The 19876-nt window shown below is 42.5% G+C and overlaps 1 protein-coding gene across 6 annotated transcripts in view; it reads left to right on the top strand.

The window, feature by feature from the left end:
- The window catches only part of DCAF12 (DDB1 and CUL4 associated factor 12), a 145694-nt gene that overhangs the window by 10011 nt on the left and 115807 nt on the right, over positions 1–19876 (top strand). For 4 of the 6 annotated variants that reach the window (XR_004538624.1, XM_033935456.1, XM_033935426.1 and 1 more), the window contains exons 2-3: positions 11314–11592; positions 15096–15302. Coding sequence is in view for 5 of the 6 variants with exons in the window: in XM_033935456.1 (XP_033791347.1) it covers positions 11314–11592; positions 15096–15302 (486 nt within the window). In the remaining variant the exon portion in view is untranslated. The remainder of the gene's footprint in view (positions 1–11313; positions 11593–15095; positions 15303–19876) is intronic. The other 2 variants (XM_033935436.1, XM_033935446.1) reach the window with 1 other exon arrangement.

Here is a 19876-nt window from a genome sequence, read left to right as displayed (position 1 = left end):
GGGACTCAGAGAGGGAAGGTCCCGACGTCGGCAGCCTGTCTTGATCACGGCCTCTGCCGAGTTGCCGAAGAGGGCTGCGGGGAAGGTGCAGATGGAAGGGAGAGAGGTGCAGGTAGAAGGGAGATGGTCAGCGTGTGGATTGGGGCCATTGGGAGCGTCTGTGCTGAGAGTCAACCCACGTGCGGGATACAGTGGGTAGGGGCCTCCAGCTCGTCTTGGGCAGCAGGGCCTGCAGTGCAACACTGTTTTGTGCTGGCTTGGGGGGGGCACGGCAGCAAGATCATGGGGAGCCTTCGACAGTGGCTGTCTCCCCACCCAGCAGCTCTCGTACTTACCAGGGCAGTGATTCACTTTGGCAAATTCCCCTTTCTTCAGAGGCGGCAACGGACCCAAGACTGCTTAAGTAAATCATTGCTGCAGACAAGTACTGAGAACTGCTGGAAGGAGAGGAAGCCACTATTGGAGGCTTGGAAGCTGCTGGATAAAGGGAGAGCTGCTACTGGACCTGGAGGGAGGTAGATGGAGAGATGCTACTGGGAGGGGAGGAGGGAAAGGGATGGGAAGAGAGTTAATGTTGGATGGGGGGAGGAGGGAAGGGGGAAGGAAACAGCTGGCAGGGAGATTACAGGAGGGGAAGGGGGTCAGAGGTTAGGGTGGAATGGAGAGATTAGATGAGGGAAAGGGGAGAGACCAGAGGAATGAGAAAGTAGAGAGAGATTGATGCTGGAAAGGGGATCAGCAGAGAAATGAGAGAGGGATAAAGATGCTAGATCTGGTGTAGGAAAGATAAAAATGAAGAAAGCAGTGAAGCTGGAAAGAATGATGTAAAAAGGAGAGAGGAGGCACAGGCTGGATGGAAAGGAGAGAGGGACATAGAAAGAAGTCAGATACATATGGAAGGGGGAGAGGGCAGACAGTGGATGGAACGGGCAGATGCTGGATTGAAGAGACAGGGCAGACGCTGGAAAGAAAAGAGTGAAAAGATTTGAAATATATATCCTGCTAGAGACATAACTGGGGACTTCAAAGTCCAGGCAGTGCTTCTTTAGCTTCCAGCTGGCTTAGGGCTCTCTCTGACCAGGGGGCATTCCCCTAACACTATTCCTGTCATGTGTGACTGCAGTATTCTGTTAGCATGATATTTCTGTGTAGCATTCTGTAATAACTTGGCTTGTTCAGTTTTCTTGATAGTAGAGGGTATATATGTGAAGGGGAGGGGAGACAGGGGTTTTGTTGGTCCTTGCTCTGTATATTTATAAAATGACAATTGTACAGAATATTGTTTTTTGTTTTTTTTTTATTTATCAATTTTAAACATTATCATTTATACAAATAATAATACAAGGAACATAATATCACAATCTTTGAAAATAAAATTAATCTTACATTACTGTCATTGTCCTCTAGTCCTCATTACGGGAGATTATCCTGATCTTAACTTCAACTATAAACTAAAAATATAATCAAGATCTTAGAACTAAGATCAATTTTACAGTGCACTATTCTACTGAACTCATATTACAATTAAATCAAGTGGCAATTACTTGTGTTTCATGAAGCTTTAGAAACTGTTCTAATTGTATAGAATCCCAAAATATATAATCACTTTCCTTAAATTTCACTAAACATTTGCATGGGAATTTTAAATAAAAAGTAGCTCCTAAGGCTAGCAGTCTTGATTTTAAATTCAAAAATGACTTTCTTCTCAATTGTGTAGCCTGGGCTACATCTGGAAATATTAATACATTATATCCACAAAACTTTGCTTGCTTATTTTGAAAATAAGCTTTCATAATTAAAGATTTATCTAATTCCCTAGCACAAGTTATTAATAGGGTAGACCTAGTTTGGATTACATCTTGTGAGTCTTCCAAAAAACCTGTTAAATCAAATTCTATCTGTTCCAACTGGTCTACTCCCAATTCTGCCGAAACTTTCTTTCTCTGTGGGATATAATACATATTTGTTATGGGCAAGGAATCTGGATCTGCCAACCCCAAAACTTCTTTAAAATACTTACGAATCAAAATCTCTGAGGTCAATAAATGAGTTTTTGGAAAGTTGACCAATCTCAGATTCTTTGCCCGAAGTATATTCTCCATTTTTTCAAATTTTGTATAAATAATATGTGAATCTTTAAGGACAGAAGATGACAAAGTTTGTAATGTTGATACTTGCGATTCCATAATCAGAGAACGTTTCTCAATAGTTTTCAAATTTGAATCAATATTTTCTAATTTAGTAACTACTTCTTTTGAAAACTTCACATTTTGTGTTACCACTGATGTTAATAACTCTTCTACTCTAACATTTATTAACCATAAATCTTTAAGGGAAATTTCCTGTGGCTCATTCCGGGCTTCTAATGGAGCAAAAGCCTCTCTTTGAAAGGAGATAGCTTTAGGCATCTCCTCATAAAATAATGAAGAAGATACCTTCTGCTCCATAGGAACCACAGTTTGAGAATTGGAACCTCTTTGGGAATCCAAACCAACAGCAATTTTCGGTAGAGGAGGAGGAGTTCTTTCTAGAGGGCTAAGCAATGCCTCCAATAAAGATGCAGCATCCTGATTACCTCCTCTAACATCAGAAGGCATAAAATGTCTATCTATAGGACCAACTACTACTGGAGTCGATACTTTGGGTTTAGCTTTCCTTTTCCCCATTTGATTTAAATTAAGCAACTTACTAGCATACAGCTCCAGCAGTCCTTATTGTCCAGTGTCTCCCAGTGTCTCCCCAAGGGGCTCCCAAAGGGCCTAACGTGCCCCTTAGGGCACGCCCCTTTGGCCACACCCTGCGGCGTCCTTTTCACTGGCTAGTGTAGGACCCGGCTGACGTCAGGGCTGTTGTCTCCGCGGGTGCCCGCCGAGATTCAGCATCCGAAGTCAGCCGCTCTCGATGTAATCAGAGCACTGCTGCTATCCGGGGCATGGGAACACCTCCAGAAACGCTGCACCTCTCACAGGTAACCTCCCTATTGTTTCTTTTTATACTTTAATAAAATACGTTCAATATAAAATCATAACTGAGGCTTGTGCGGATGGGATTGGATGGTTTGTGGGGACTGAACTTGCGGAGACGGGGTGGAAATGTGTTTTTTTAATTTCAGTCTTAGTAGTTTGCCGGTCCACAAAATAATTCTTTTATTTCTGCCGGTTCACGGGTGTAAAAAGGTTGAAAAACACTGATCTATAGAATAACCATTTAGCTTAAAGTTCTTTGTTGTATTGCAGGTTTTTATAATAATAAATAAGTATCCCAAGTGGTAGTAAATTATAAATGGAAACAAACTAGCATACCACTATAACCATGAAGTGCATCACACTCTTCTACCACGGTCTCAGAACTGGAGCCTACGCATGGTATTTATATCACAAACTCGAGTGATCAGCGTAGCAATTTAGCTCCCTGCTCCAATCATTGACCGCTTAGGTTTTAAAACATATAAACTTTAATAATTTAATCTTAAAATATTTCTTGTAGAAAACTTTTTTTTATATACACTTTTAGTTCATTTTATTTTAATTCATTTTATGGAAAACCTCACTATCAGTGCAAATTTGCCCACATTGTATGCACTATTAAGGATTTGAAAAAATGACAAGCTACTTATCTTTAAACAGCGCTTGTCTCTGGATATCTTTTTTTCAGCAGTCTCAAATAGTTGCACAAGCCAGTATTGCACAAGCCTATGCAATACTGGCTTGTGCAACTATTTGAGCACTGCTGAAAAAAAGATATCCAGAGACAAGCGCTGTTTAAAGATAAGTAGCTTGTCATTTTTTCAAATCCTTAATAGTGCATACAATGTGGGCAAATTTGCACTGATAGTGAGGTTTTCCATAAAATGAATTAAAATAAAATGAACTAAAAGTGTATATAAAAAAAAGTTTTCTACAAGAAATATTTTAAGATTAAATTATTAAAGTTTATATGTTTTAAAACCTAAGCGGTCAATGATTGGAGCAGGGAGCTAAATTGCTACGCTGATCACTCGAGTTTGTGATATAAATACCATGCGTAGGCTCCAGTTCTGAGACCGTGGTAGAAGAGTGTGATGCACTTCATGGTTATAGTGGTATGCTAGTTTGTTTCCATTTAGGTTTTTATAATAGCCATTATCCCAGGACAAGCAGGCAGCATATTCTCACATGTGGGTGACGTCATCTACGGAGCCTCGACGTGGACAGCTTTTCAAGCAAATGTTTGCCTTCCTGCTCCACTAGAGGGCGCATCCCCTCATCGTGGTCTCCAGTTCTTTCGTTTCTGCGGAGCCAAAAAGTCCTGTTTTTGGTCTCTCCGCCCGTAAGTGCCTTCTAGCACCGCGGCTTTCTTGTTTTTCATAGTGAGTTGCTGTGCGCATAGTTGTTTTTTCTTATCCTGTTCCTGTGCGAAGTTCGCGTCTTTTTGGCCGCCCTTTCACCAACAGCTTGATGGAAAATCTCTTTCCATCCATCCTTTGGTTTCGGGTTTTATGAGGGGTCTCTTGAATGTCCATCCTCCTCTAAAGCCTTCCCCGGTGGTTTGCGATCTCAATGTGGTCCTGGCTCAACTTATGAAACCTCCGTTTGAGCCTATGGATAAATCTCATCTCAAGTTCCTCACTTGGAAGGTGATTTTCCTGCTTGCGCTCACTTCTGCTCGAAGGATTAGTGAGCTCCAGGCTCTGGTGGTGGATCCGCCTTTTACTGTATTCCATCATGACAAGGTGGTTCTTCGCACTCACCCCAAGATTTTGCCTAAGGTGGTATCTGATTTCCATCTCAATCAGTCCATTGTTCTTCCAGTGTTTTTTCCTAAGCCCCATTCTCATTCTGAGGAAGTGGCGCTCCACACTCTTGACTGTAAGAGGACGTTGGCTTTTTATCTTCAATGCACTCAGTCTCATTGGGATGTTCCTCAACTGTTTTTGTCCTTTGATCCTAATCGGTTGGGACGTCCTGTTTCCAAGCGCACCTTGTCCAACTGGTTGGCGGCTTGTATTTCTTTTTGCTACGCTCAGGCTGGTCTCGCGCTGCATGGTCGGGTTACGGGGCATAAGGTCCGAGCTATGGTGGCTTCTGTCGCTTTTCTCAGGTTCTCCTATCGAGGAGATTTGCATAGCTGCTACTTGGTCTTCGGTTCACACTTTCACCTCACACTACTGTCTGGATACTCTGTCCAGGAGCGATGGCCGGTTTGGCTAGTCGGTTTTGCGTAATCTGTTTTCTTGAATTGCCAACTTCCCTCCGTCCCTTTTTTGTTTAGCTTGGAGGTCACCCACATGTGAGAATATGCTGCCTGCTTGTCCTGGGATAAAGCACAGTTACTTACCGTAACAGGTGTTATCAAGGGACAGCAGGCAGATATTCTCGCAACCCTCCCGCCTCCCCGAGGTTGGCTTCTTGGCTGGTTATCTGAACTGGAGACCACGAGGAGAGGATGCGCCCTCTAGTGGAGCAGGAAGGCACACATGCGTGGTGCAGCACAGCAAACTTGAATCTTCAATCAAGTTTGCTTGAAAAGCTGTTCGCGTCGGGGCTCCGTAGATGACGTCACCCACATGTGAGAATATCTGCCTGCTGCCCCTGGATAACACCTGTTACGGTAAGTAACTGTGCTTTTTCTGCGGTCCTCCAATTACCTACAAATCTAAATTGTGGCCCTACAATGGGTTTGAGTTTGAGACCAATGGTTTAATGTAATCTGCAAATTTAATAACCTCGCTCGTTCCAATTTCTAGATCATTTATAAATAAGTTAAATAGCACTGGTCCTAGCATAGATCTCTGTGTGCCACCACTATTTACACTCCTCCACTGAGAAAAATGGCCATTCAACCATACCCTCTGTTTTCTTTCCGATAACCAATTCTTAATCCACAATTGAACATTGCCTCCTATCCCAGGACGCTCTGATTTTCTTAGGAGCCTCTCATGAGGAACTTTGTCAAAAACCTTCTGAAAATCTAGATACACTACATCAACCGGCTCGCCTTTATCCACATGTTTATTCACATCTTCAAGGAAGTTGGGCAAATTGGTGAGGCAAGATCTCCTTCAGCTGAACCCAAGCTGTGTCTGTCCCATTAAATCATGTTTGTCTAGATGTTCCACAATTTTATTTTTTATAATTATTTCCACTATTTTGTCTGGTATTTTTGGATCAGTTTTCTCCATGCTGTTTTTGTGGAGTCTTGACTGTTTTTCCTCCATTTTCTTTCCGTTGTCTTTTTAGTAGGAGTAGTTCATTGTTGAACCATTTGTCAGATTTTCTATGAATTCTGGAGCTTGCTCCATTGTGAGATGAAGTTTTTGGGGTTATAGTCTTGGATTATGGCGTCTGTTTTCATCCAGAATTTGGTGGAGTTGATATGCTTACGTGAAATGTAGGTTATTTTTTGTGTGTTTGGTTTGCTTTTGTTGTTGATCATCCTCAAACATTGGCATGTGGTCAGCTCCGGTAGTATCCTCGACCCTGAAGAAGGAACGAAACACGTTGGCGGGGGCTGGTGCAATAATACTACAACACTACAAAAGCTAAGTCATTTATAATGCTATCTATAATAATAAAACGCTAAGCGCGCATGCGCACTCGCGCCGCGTGTTCCCTCATCCCTGATCTGTCAGGATGTGCCGGCAAGAGTGCCCATGCGCGCTTATTATGTCACAACAGCCTCCCTGCTCTCCACCTCGCGCCGCTGCGTGTAGCTACTTTCAAAGGGCTCGGTAAAGGTCGGAGAAGGCGGCAATCGTGAGAGGAGCCGCCGGAGCGTTAAACTGGTTGAGGCTCAGGCTCCTGCGTCGGAGAAGGCAGCGATCGTGAGAGGAACTGCCGGAAAGTTAAACTGGTCGGGGCTTGGGCTGTTCGTTCTGTGCAGGCTCCTCTCTCGCGGTCTTGCTGGCGGACAGGAGGGGAGCAGCTGGCTGGAAGAGAGAAGGGGACGAGCCGGGAGATGCAGCTGTAAGGAAAAGAGCACCCATGCCGTAGCCTCATTGAGGAGCTGGCAAGTCCAGGCAGGAAGGAAACTGTAGACTGAGGGAGCAAAGGCAATCCTGAAAGCCTGCCTCAGTGAGTCAATGCTCCCTCACTCAGGAGCCTGCCTCTGTGAGTATTCTCCCCTTTGATGCCTGTCTCAGAAATGTTCTTCTGGGACGTTTACTTAAGAGCCTGCCTATGGGGAGGTTAGTGGATAGCCAGTCAGTAAAAGTAGTGAGTGTAGGAGGGGCAGGAGAAGCTAGACTGAGGGAAAAAATGCTGATGCACAGGGAAATGGAGGGAGAGGGAATGCAGCGGCTGCTGCACAGGGAAGTAGGGAAGGAGATAGGAAGAAAGACACAGGGGCAGGGAGAGAGACAGAAATAAAGACAGACAGACATATATTCTAGCACTCGTTAATGTAACGGGCTAAAATACTAGTGAAAATATAATATAATTGAAAATTGAAATAATATGCTTATAGTTAAGTTAAGATGAAACACACAAAAAAATTCACTCTTTAAAATGGATCATTGAGGAGTGCTGCCACGCTGAGCTCACTACTTGGGTGGTGTTCTGAGAATCCCAAAATGAATGAAGATTAAATTTGGTTTCAACACTACTGAATGTAATATTGGTGAATCTTTGCTCTACATTATTGCCAGACATTGTTTGCGACTTGCATCTAATTTGCCAGTGCTTATGTCTCTTCTTATTTTCTTCATTGGGATCTTTTTCCATTCTTTAAAGGATGTTTTCTTGGCTGTAATAGCCTCTTTCACATCATCTTTAGACCACACCAGCTCTCATTATCTCTTCTTTCCACCTTTGTTAATAAGTTTTATTCTGCCTTAAAATCATTTGGGACGGACTCCCCATCCCCTAATGTCAATGGTGTGCATTGATTGTGCTGGATTGGCACCAGATCAGCGACTGGCGGAGGGGCAGGAGCTTCGGACTTTGCCTCCTTTGGCTCCTCCAGGGCTGGGAGCCAGGCTGGGTCCTTGATTTCAGAAAAATATCTCGCCCAGAGGCTGTTCTGGAGTTTGGCGAGGACAGTGGTCTCGCAGAGCTTGGGTTAGATTTTCAACTTCATAAAGAGCCAGTTGATGCCATCTCAGACCTTGGAGTATCTGGGCCTTCTCTTCGACACCCGGCAGGGTCGTGCATTTCTTCCTGTGCCACACAGTCCGAAACTTCAGCAGCAGATCAGAGATCTCCTGAACCTTCCAGCTCCCGTGCTGGGGTCCATGGCAGTCTCTTTGGAGGTGGTCCCTTGGGCCAGTGCGCATATGCACCCTCCACAGAAGTCCCTCCTCTTATAGTGGTCTCTTTAACATCATCCCTTTCAGATGCTGGTTCACATGGATGGAACCAATATGCAAAAGTCTGCGCTGGTGGCTTCAGGGGGAGGCTTTCCACCAGGGCAAGCTTCTTCGGATCTTAGAGTGGTTGACTCTTATGACTGATGCCAGCCTGTCAGGTTGGGGTGATCACTGCAGGGACCGCTCCATTTAGGGACAGTGAACTCCTTGTCAGTGGTGTTCGTTGATCTATCATTTGGAGCTTCAGGCGATTTGCTTGGCATTACTTGCTTCCAGCCCATTCTGGAAGGAAAAGCGGTGTGCTCAAACAATGTCACAGTGGTGGCCTATGTAATTCGTCAAGGGGCAGAAGAAGCGCTTCCTTGGGCCAGGAGGCTCACATGCTGTTTCAATGGGTGAAGTTAGGTCTTCTGTCTTGGCAGTGCACATGGCTGGAGTCGACAATGTACAGACTTCCTCAGTCAACAAATCCTGGACCTGGGAGAATGGTCCCTCTCACAGAAAGCATTTATCTAATTGTACAGTGCTGGGGTTGGCCCCAGAGGGGCTTGATGGCTTCAGTAGAGAACTCAAAGGTCAGGCGCTTCTTCAGGTGAAGAAAGAGTGTGGAAGCTTAGAGCTGGATGACTTGGTTTAGCCCTGGCCAGCCTCTGTGGCCTTTGGTTGGTCAGGCCATCTGCTGGATAGTGACCTATCCCAGCTTCGTGATTCTAGTTGCTCCTGACTGGCCTCGTCAACCATGGTTTGCGGATCTCTTCCTCACAACCTTCTCGGTCAGTGTCTGGTGCCCATGGAGACCCACAGCACTTTGGTCTTCCAGCATGGCTCATGAACGCTCAGCCTTGATGATGCGCAGTTATTCAGAGGAAGTCCTCTCGACCATTCTTGAAGTCCAAGAATCCCTAAACTATGATTTTTTTAATGCTTCCCAACAGTTGTGTGCTAAGGACCAGGTGGTACCTGAGTGGGCTTTCATTTCAGTGGTCCTGGCTTTTCTTCAGGCAGGCTTAGATAAGGATTTAGTAGTGGCCTCCCTTATAGTTCCGGTAGCAGGCTTTGTGTGCTTCAGGGCACCAGGGATTCTAGTTCACTTCCTGAACATCCGGATGTGACCAGGTTTCTGAGAGAGGTACTTCGTTTGTGGCCTTCCTTGCATCAACCTTTCACTTTGTGGAATCTTACCATCGTTCTGCAGGGCCTTGTAGAAGCCCCATTTGAGCCACTGAAGACTGCTACTCTTCTGGATCTGAAGCTCAGACTGTCTTGTTGCCTTTTGACTCAGCACAGCATATTTTGGAGCTTCAAGCTCTTCCATGCTCTTCAAGCTCTTCCGTATTAGATGCCGGAGTTGTTCTCTGTACTGTACCTTCCTTTCTACCGATGTTAGATTCTGCTTTTCATGTCACCCAGGAGGTTTGTTTGCCTTCATTTCATTCCACAGGTTCGGAACGAAAGGATCAAATCTTTGGACATTGAGTCCTGCTCCATTTTGGAGAGGACTAATGATTTTTTGATATGTGATCTCTTTGTCCTGACAGCTCCGCCTCGGCATAGTTGGCCAGCGTCTATGACCTCGATCGCCTGATGGATTCATTTAGCCATTTACACAGCTTATGTCACCTGCAACACCCACTGCCGCCGGGCCCTTCAGGCCCAATCCACTAGAAGTGTTGCTGCTTTGTGGGCAGAGTCTTGCGCATTTTCTCCAGATGAAATTTGCAGAGTGACTTCTTGGCCCTCTCTTCCTACCTTACGTGGGTTTTTTTTTCCCGGATGGATGTGGCAGCTTGTTCTCGGGCCGCTTTTGGGACCTCGGTGTTGCGGGCAGGCTCTTCTGTCACTCCCTATACGCTACTGTTGCTTTGGTATATCACCTAGAGTACTGAATTCCGGAAGGGACGTAACAGAATAGAAGATTAGATTTTCACCTTTGATAATCTTTCTGTTTAGTGCCTGGAGGATTCAGTACGGCCCACCCTCTCACTTGTTCTAAATCTCTTGCTTTCTGCCTTGCTTATTTTCCTTCCAGCCAGTTGATGGATCCTGTGGGAAATTTTCCACTTCTGCGAGTATGCATTACTGAAGGCTGTCTATTGTGGGTGCTCATTGTACATTGTTCCTCAATGTTAGTTCTACATTGTTATTTCTACATTGTTCCTCAATGTTTTTTCTGTTTTGCCTTGGTGTTTGTTTTCATGTTTTGCAGCGTAGACCAGTTCACAAATTGTTTATGTTGCTGGGGAGCTTCCCCAGTACCCCCTTCCTGGCCTGGATTTATTCAGGTATGTTGCTTGGCTTTGGGACTGAACTACAGGGGGCTCTAACTCTCTGAGGTGGGAGGAGCATGTGCTCAGCAAAGTGTTTGGATTTCTGCAACTCCCGGATTGCAGGAAGGGATTGAACACCTAGCATACTGAATCCAGAAGGGACTAACAATTATTGAAAACCTAATCTTCCAGTGCCATCTAGTTGCTGGACTTAATGTCGTCAATTGGAAGGCTCTGTGCCTTTCCCCCTAGCTAAGGACTGTGAATTCAATGACTGGACTAAGTGACTGGTTAGGCCTTAAGCTCCCAGGTAGTTGTTGGTAAAGGTGTTTTTTTTCTGTTGAGCTCAAAGCCTGAAGGAGCTAGAACAGTGGTTCTTAAATCTATTCTGGGGAACCCATAGCCAGCCGGGTTTTTAAGATATATGCGAATCTGCCTCATTCATATTCATTAGGGAAATATTGAAAACCTGGCTGGTTGGGGTTGCTCAGGACAGGTTTAAGAACCACTGAGCTCTGTATTTTGGGAAGAGGTGGCTTCCCCCCCACCTCAAGCTTCCAGTAATTTTTCCTTAAATATGCTTTAACAAAAACAAGCCAACAGTTTCAGAATACAGTATCTGAGATTAAACTAAGGGTTTGACTTCTTTTTTAAAAGCTTGGTTTATTCTTTTATGCTAGTAATTTTAATAAAGCTCTCTCGTGATAGCTGTTGAGCACAGGTATGTGATACTTTTTTTTCTGCAGCAGCTATAGTAATTAGGAGGACAATGTGCTTCTTCTACAGCTTGGCTGGGATCACTTTGCTCACAAAAGGAAGCGGCTCCCTCCTGTGAAGAGGTCTTTGGTGTACTACTTAAAAAGCAGAGAGCTCAAGGTTCTGGAAGATTCCAGTTACCGCAGATTATTGTGTGGGTATGCTGCCCAGAAGCTTCCCTGCCTCCTGAAAGAACGAGAATTCTATCTTGGAACCCTTAATAAAGTGTTTGCATCTCAATGGCTCAATCATCGACAAGTGGTGTGTGGCACAAAATGCAATACAGTGAGTATGGTTTGAATTTGGTCTCTCCCCCCTTTGACTTTTGATAGTATTGCCAAAAATGTGAAGGCATTAACCTGGGTTCCTATGTTCTGGTCATTAATATTTGCTATCATCTTTGACAATCTCAAAAAACATTATTCACATTGTACCTGGAAATCTGTTTTGCCAGCACAGACAATCTGTTTTTATTGCAATACAATATCACTTTTTATAAACGGATTACATAACATTTTTTTAGTGAGGGGTTCCAAAGAAGTTGCCAATATAGGAGGGAAAAAATAATATAGAAGGGAAAAAGTAATATATTTTTAAAAAATGCATTAAGTGGCATTCAGAAATTTTCAAAATGTCTTTGGTTTTCTTCTGAACTACATATACTTGTAATTAATCTCTTGCCTAATTTCTATAGGGAGTGAATTCAGTAACTAGCAGCATAAGGAATTAATGATTATAATTTTTTTATATTTATACCCCCTTTCACAGATAGTGCAACAATATGTTATGAAACTTTTTATCTGAAGGAGCTAAGGCTTGTTGGAATTACCATATGCTGATCCAAACAATAATTAGTTACATCCACACCAGATTCTGTACGAATTGTGTTCAATCCCAACCCGCTAATCAAGTCTTGAATAAGTGACACTTGCAGCTTTCAGCAACTCCCACATTTCAGTATAGTACAGAGCCTCCTTCAGTTTTTTCCTTCTGCAAGCGAACTGTGCAAAAGTATTTCTGATCTGCTTTATTTTTCTCATTTATTTTCAGTAAAAGTTTGACTTTTTCAGTGGCTTCGGTGCCCTAAGACACCATTTTTAAGGGGATCAAAACCTGTGGGTAGACCTGTGGGGCTAGCCTGCTGTGTGTCACTTCAGAGCTCAGAGTCCATTCTCCTGGGAGCAAGCTTGCCTTCTTATACTTTCAGAGGCTTAATCGCATGCTGAAGGCATCCTGAGTAAGAGCCCTCATGGTATTGGGGTTCTGGCTATGTATTTCCCTCCCCGTCATGCTTTGAGGTTCCGTGGGGGTGGAGGTCTTGGTTGGGGTCAGTCTGACTGTGGCAACCCAAAGATCTTGTGGCTTGGACTGATTAGAGAAGTTTTTGAGGCAGAAAATCCTTTTCCTTTACTTTAGCTGCAGGAAAAGAAAAGACAAGACAGGGACTGCAGAGAACTGTGAGTACAGCCCCATTATTTCCTATGAGAAATCAGGGGAGGAGGGGGATCTTAAAAAGTCATTTATGAGAGTTTTCAAGGGTAGGGTTCAGATCTCCCACCTCTAAAACACCCTATTTTTTAAGTTTATTTTTTAATTTAGTCTCGATGGGCCATTTTTGGTGTGTCTTTTCTGATGGCAGCCATCTTGGATTTTAACTGCTCTTTTTTTTCTAAAGCTTTTTTTTTTTTTTTTTTTTTTTTACAAAACTCGATAGGGATAGACTTTTCATCCTATGCTAGCATGAATCCATATGTTGGTTGTGCCAGATTGCCGGTGGAGGAGCATCCAAGTACCAAGTTCCATGGCGTGCATGAAATGGGGTGGGAGCTTTGAGCTTGGCCCCTTCCACTTCTTCCAGTACCAGAGAACTGTTCTGGATCTGGAAAAATGGGGAGAAAATCCTGCCTGATACCCCAAACTGGCAAGGGTGCAAAGCTCAAGCGTGTGGATCCAGTGGGTCCCCCAAGAGCCTCGCCAGGGGTTGGTCTTTGCTCCTGGGCAAGAGTTCTCCCCAGAATTTGTCTAGCTCACGTGGAGAGCATTTTTAACGAACCCAAGCTGCACTCCATAGTCGGAAGGCGCATTGCAATGTTTCCAGGGAGAGTCTTCTCTCCCAGACCTCAGTAATCTGGTTCCTAGTGCCAATGACCACTCCGTTCCTAGTTGACTCTGATTCAGTTTTTGGATCCATCAAGTAAGATGTCTCTGTGGCCCCTGATCAGGGTGATGACCCTTCTATTCGCCATCTGTTTAGGTTGGTCTCGGTCCACCATTTTATTGCAGATGTGGTCACATAGAAACATGATTGCAAATAAAGGCCAAATGACCCATCTAGTCACCCATCAGCAGTAACCATTATCGCTTTCTCCAAGATCTGCACCCATGAGACCTAAATTACATACTTAAGATTCATTTTTCTTTTCAATTACTTCTTGTAAATAAGTTGTACCATCACTACTTGCATCCTGTAATTCGCAAACTGTCCAGTTTTATTCTGTAACTCGCTTCATCCTGCAATTCGCCTTATTGTCCAGCTCTATCCTAAAATTTGCAGATTGTCCAATTTTATTCCTTGGGTTGCATACATGAGACCTACACTACATACTTAAAATTCATATTTTCCTTTTATCTATTTCTTATGTAATAAGTTGTACCCTTACTTCTTGCATTCTGTAATTTGCTGATTGTCCAGCCTTCTTCGATGTGAACTGCCTAGAAGTCATTCGACTGTGGCAGTATAGAAGAATAAAGTTATTATTATATTATCCCAGGCCCTTTTGAATTCAGACACAGTCTCTGTCTAAACCACCTCTTCTGGGAAACTGTTCCATGCATCAACCACCCTTTCGGTAAAAAAAAAATATTTCCTTAGATTACTCCAGAGCCTACCACCTCTTAACTTCATCCTATGCCCTCTCATTGCAGAGTTTCCTTTCAAATGAAAAAGACTCGACTCGTGCGCATTAATATTATGTAGGTATTTAAACATCTCTATCATATCTCCCCTCTCCTGCCTTTTCTCCAAAGTATAGAGATTGAGATCTTTGTCCATCCCCATAAGCCTTATGATGAAGACCATTACCATTTTAGTAGCCTTCCTCTGGACCAACTCCCTCCTTTTTATATCTTTTTGAAGGTATGGTCTCCAGAATTGTACACAATATTGCAAATGAGGTCTCACCAAAGTTTTACACAGGGGCATCAATTCCTCCTTTTTCCTACTGGCCATACCTCTCTCTATGCAACCTAGCATCCGCCTAGCTTTTGTCGTCACCTTTTCGGCCACCTTAAGTTCATCACACCCAAGTCCCGCAGAGTGCTGAATAGATGGGTGGGAATTGGATCAGAGGAACAGATAGTGAGTTCAGAGGAGAAAAGAATATTCAGAAAAAGAAGAAAAGGTGGCAGGGGTTGAAAGAAGATTGACAGATTGGACTGGAGGAGTTAAGATCTGTGTCTGGCAGTTTCTAAGATACTGGAATCTACTACCTCCACACATCAGATCCTTTGAAGGTCTTTTGAACTTTAGGAAGGCAATAAAAACCTCTCTCCATCCAATATTTATTCTGTATCGCCAACAGGATGAATCTGTATTAGACAACTTCCACTATAGCCATACTGCCTAATTATCTGTATCTCATTTGTTTTACTTATTATGTATGTCACCTTCTAACCCGTTCTGAACTCTTTGGGGAGGACAGGATATAAATTTAATTAAATAAATAAAAGTTTAAGAGGAAACAATTTTGCTGGACTTTATTCTCTAAAACTCTTGTCTTCTCTTTCAGCTATTTGTTGTAGACATTGAAACTAGTCAGATAACGAAGATTCCTATTCTGAAAGATCGTGAGCCTGCGATTGTAAATCAACAAGGTTGTGGCATTCACGCCATAGAGTTGAACCCCTCAAGGACGCTATTGGCCACGGGAGGAGACAACCCAAACAGTCTTGCTATATATCGCTTGCCTACTCTTGATCCAGTCTGTGTAGGAGATGTAAGTTGGTTTAGGTTCTTAAATCTTCATTTCACTTGAGTTTTGTAAAGGTTCTTTGCTTTAATATATACTATGGTAGATCTAATTTATTGCACTGAAGGATAATTGATCCACCAGTTGTCATTCTGGAAACTTTTGAGCATCTGAAGTTTGCTTAAGTCCCAAATCAGATCACTTGCCTCTTAATTATATTCAGGTTAATGTTGAAATACAACATTCATTTGTAGGAATTCTGCATAATCTTGCATAGGATTAACCTGAGGCAGTAAATATATGTCTGGAAACCAGCTACTGAGTTCTTACTTCTAAATTGCTTTCTTTTTGTGACCTCAAAAAGCAGAGAGATTATATAGCTCCTAGCACAAAGCCCACGAGAATATGTTGGGTTGTAATGGCTGACCAAAAGTGCTTTTTTCATTTTCAGCTAAAACCTGCTACCAAAATTGTCTGTCCAGTTTTTAGTTTATGTGAAGAAAATCAATAAAAACAAGAGAAAAAGGAAGCCGATATGGTTCTCCAACCTATTGGCTGAGAAAATAAAGGCGAAAGAGTTGGCGTTCATGAAATATAAAAAAACCCAAGAAGAGGAGAGCAGAAAGGACTACAGGGTGAAACTGAAAGAAGCCAAGAGAGAGATACGTTTGGCGAAGGCACAGGCGGAAGAACAAATGGCTAAAAATGTAAAAAAGGGAGATAAAAATTTTTTCAGATATATTAGTGAAAGGAGGAAGATAAAAAATGGAATTGCTAGGCTAAAAGATGCTGGGAACAAATATGTGGAGAGTGATGAGGAGAAAGCAAATGTGCTAAACAAATACTTCTGTTCTGTGTTCACAGAAGAAAATCCTGGAGAAGGACCAAGATTGTCTGGCAAAGTTACACGAGAAAATGGAGTAGATTCTGCGCCGTTCACGGAGGAGGGTGTTTATGAGCAACTTGAAAAACTGAAGGTGGACAAAGCGATGGGACCAGACGGGATCCATCCCAGGATACTAAGGGAGTCCTATTAAAGACTTGTTCAACAAATCTCTGGAGACGGGAGTGATTCCTGGGGATTGGAGGAGAGCGGATGTGGTCCCTATTCATAAAAGTGGTCACAGGGATGAAGCAGGAAACTACAGGCCGGTGAGCCTCACTTCAGTTGTTGGAAAAATAATGGAAGTGTTGCTGAAAGAAAGGATAGTGTATTTCCTTGAATCTAATGGGTTACAGGATCCGAGGCAACATGGCTTTACAAAAGGTAAATCGTGCCAAACGAACCTGATTGAATTTTTTGATTGGGTGACCAGAGAGCTGGATCGAGGACATATGCTAGATGTAATTTACTTGGATTTCAGCAAAGCCTTTGATACAGTTCCTCATAGGAGGCTGTTGAACAAACTTGAAGGGCTGAAGTTAGGACCCAAAGTGGTGAACTGGGTCAGAAACTGGCTGTCGGACAGACGCCAGAGGGTGGTGGTTAATGGAAGTCGCTCGAAGGAAGGAAAGGTGACTAGTGGAGTCCCTCAGGGTTCGGTGCTGGGGCCAATCCTGTTCAATATGTATGTAAGTGACATTGCTGAAGGGTTAGAAGGAAAAGTGTGCCTTTTTGCAGATGATACCAAGATTTGTAACAGAGTAGACACCGAAGAGGGAATGGAAAATATGAAAAAGGATCTGCAAAAGTTAGAGGAATGGTCTAATGCCTGGCAACTAAAATTCAATGCAAAGAAATGCAGAGTAATGCATTTGTGGATTAATAATAGGAAGGAACCGTATATGCTGGGAGGAGAGAAGCTGATATGCACGGACGGGGAGAGGGACCTTGGGGTGATAGTGTCCGAAGATCTAAAGGCGAAAAAACAGTGTGACAAGGCAGTGGCTGCTGCCAGAAGGATTCTGGGCTGTATAAAGAGAGGCGTAGTCAGTAGAAGGAAGAAGGTATTGATGCCCCTGTACAGGTCATTGGTGAGGCCCCACTTAGAGTATTGTGTTCAGTTTTGGAGACCGTATCTGGCGAAAGACGTAAGAAGACTTGAGGCGGTCCAGAGGAGGGCAACGAAAATGATAGGAGGCTTGCGCCAGAAGACGTATGAGGAGAGACTGGAAGCCCTGAATATGTATACCCTAGAGGAAAGGAGAGACAGGGGAGATATGATTCAGACGTTCAAATACTTAAAGGGTATTAAAGTAGAACAAAATCTTTTCCAGAGAAAGGAAAATGGTAAAACCAGAGGACATAATTTGAGGTTGAGGGGTGGTAGATTCAGGGGCAATGTTAGGAAATTCTACTTTACGGAGAGGGTGGTGGATGCCTGGAATGCGCTCCCGAGAGAGGTGGTGGAGAGTAAAACTGTGACTGAGTTCAAAGAAGCGTGGGATGAACACAGAAGATTTAGAATCAGAAAATAATATTAAAGATTGAACTAGGCCAGTTACTGGGCAGACTTGTACGGTCTGTGTCTGTGTATGGCCGTTTGGAGGAGGATGGGCAGGGGAGGGCTTCAATGGCTGGGAGGGTGTAGATGGGCTGGAGTAAGTCTTAACAGAGAATTCGGCAGTTGGAACCCAAGCACAGTACCGGGTAAATCTTTGGATTCTCGCCCAGAAATAGCTAAGAAGAAAAAAAAAAAAAGTTTAAATTGAATCAGGTTGGGCAGACTGGATGGACCATTCGGGTCTTTATCTGCCGTCATCTACTATGTTACTATGTTTATAGTTGAAACAAAAATTGCAGCTGAAACTTGTTACCTGGTTTCAGCCAAAAACTAAAGTTTAGCTGTATTGAATGTAAATCAGTGTGGCCCACTGGGGATTGTCGCAGTGTACAGTTGACACAGGAGATTACCCTCCAGTTCCAAAAATTACCACCATGCCATTTTAATAGACTTTTCAACAAGTCTGGCATGTTTAGGTTCCCAAGTCAATGCAATTGTAGTTAAATATCATAAGAACATAAGAATGTGAGAGCGCTGGACATATATAGAGGGCAGCTTTTCCGTATCATGACTGGGGTAGCCATACAAATGGTTACGCGCAACTGGAAGAACTGGGATTGCCTTAACTTTAATTTTTGGTGGGCAAATTTATAGATTTGAAAAAATGAACGCAGATATACTGGGTCATACTAAAAGATTTAAGTTAATCTGTTGCCCTTTGATATCTTTTATTGATGCGTTGTATTGTTTTTTCTTTTGATCCTGTTGGTATATTGCACACACACCCAGGGGGAGGGAGGGTGGTAGAAGGATATTTCTGTCATGATTTCATTGTATTGAAAGGTATTGGTTGGGTGGGGGTTTTTTTGTTGTGGGGATTTTGATTGATTATAAATGCATATATGATTGATGTTGTTTCTGTAGATACTGTACTGCATTTTTGTTAACTTTGGAAAATCAATAAAGATTTAAACAACAAAAAAAAGAATGTAAGAGCATGTTAATCACAATTTTTTTTTAACCAGCTTCTTATGCTTACCTGAACTGTGCACAAATAACAAGAGAAAGTAGTACTGAGATGTTTCCTCTTGTGTGTTTAGTTAAAGGACAAGCATGAGAGAGATTCTTACTAAAATAGGGGTGAAGGAGTCCAGACACCAGTGGTCTACACTGCAGACATTATACAAGCCTGATACACAAATCACAATAATAATAAAAAAGAACATTGTAATTTTTTTCAGAGCATATATATAGTCCTTGCATTCAGTAATATCATTCAAGAGCAATACATTTCTCAAATTATTTTCGTAAACTTCATTTCATTTTACTATTTCCCTACTAATACGATAAGCTTGACTTGTGCTTGAAAACAGTCAACTGCAGGTTTCTTTTATATAGAATCTAGCTTTTACACATCACAAGTTTGATTAAAATGCTCTATCTTCATCATATTCAACAGACCCTGGAAATGAATAAAAAATTATAAAATAAAAAAAAGAATTACCAAAATAGTATCCAAGCCAGAATATATATTACAAGAGGGTGCTGATAAGTCTTTGGCTTTTCCTATTTCATCTACTTTTAGACTTATGATACTTTCATCTCATCAAAGTTTGTTTCATATGTGTCTGACCTAAATTTCATAATTGTAGCCTGATTATTTAATTATTTTGAAATGGCGCAAAACACATTTCACTACAATAGAATGCCAAGCGGTGATGAAATATCTTTTCCTACAAGAGAACTTTGCTAAACATATTTATAATGAGATGTTTGGTACACTAATAATAATAATAACTTTATTCTTCTATACCGCCACAATCTTGTGACTTCTAGGCGGTTTACAGTCAAGAGAGCTGGACATTCAGCGAGTTACAATATGCAGATAGTCAGAGGAAATACAGAATACAGAAACTTTAATACAGAGTACAGAAACTTTTTAAGAAAGCGAAAAATAAAATATACAGTTTGCTAAGAAATTTCTGAGAGGACCTGTTTGAGAGAGGTCGCGAATTACAAAAAATACAGCGAATATTACAATATTGTTAAGAATTTTCAGAGGGGACTTTTTTAGATGAAAGGTCCAGAAATTACAAAATATAGTTTGATTAGGATTTCAGAGGGGCATATTGGGAAGACGAGAGAAGAAAAAAGAGT

Source organism: Geotrypetes seraphini, chromosome 1 (genome assembly GCF_902459505.1).
Source record: "Geotrypetes seraphini chromosome 1, aGeoSer1.1, whole genome shotgun sequence".
Taxonomy (NCBI): Eukaryota; Metazoa; Chordata; class Amphibia; order Gymnophiona; family Dermophiidae; genus Geotrypetes; species Geotrypetes seraphini.
The sequence above is the reverse complement of the archived record's forward strand: the minus strand, read 5'-3'. Positions and strand labels throughout refer to the sequence as shown.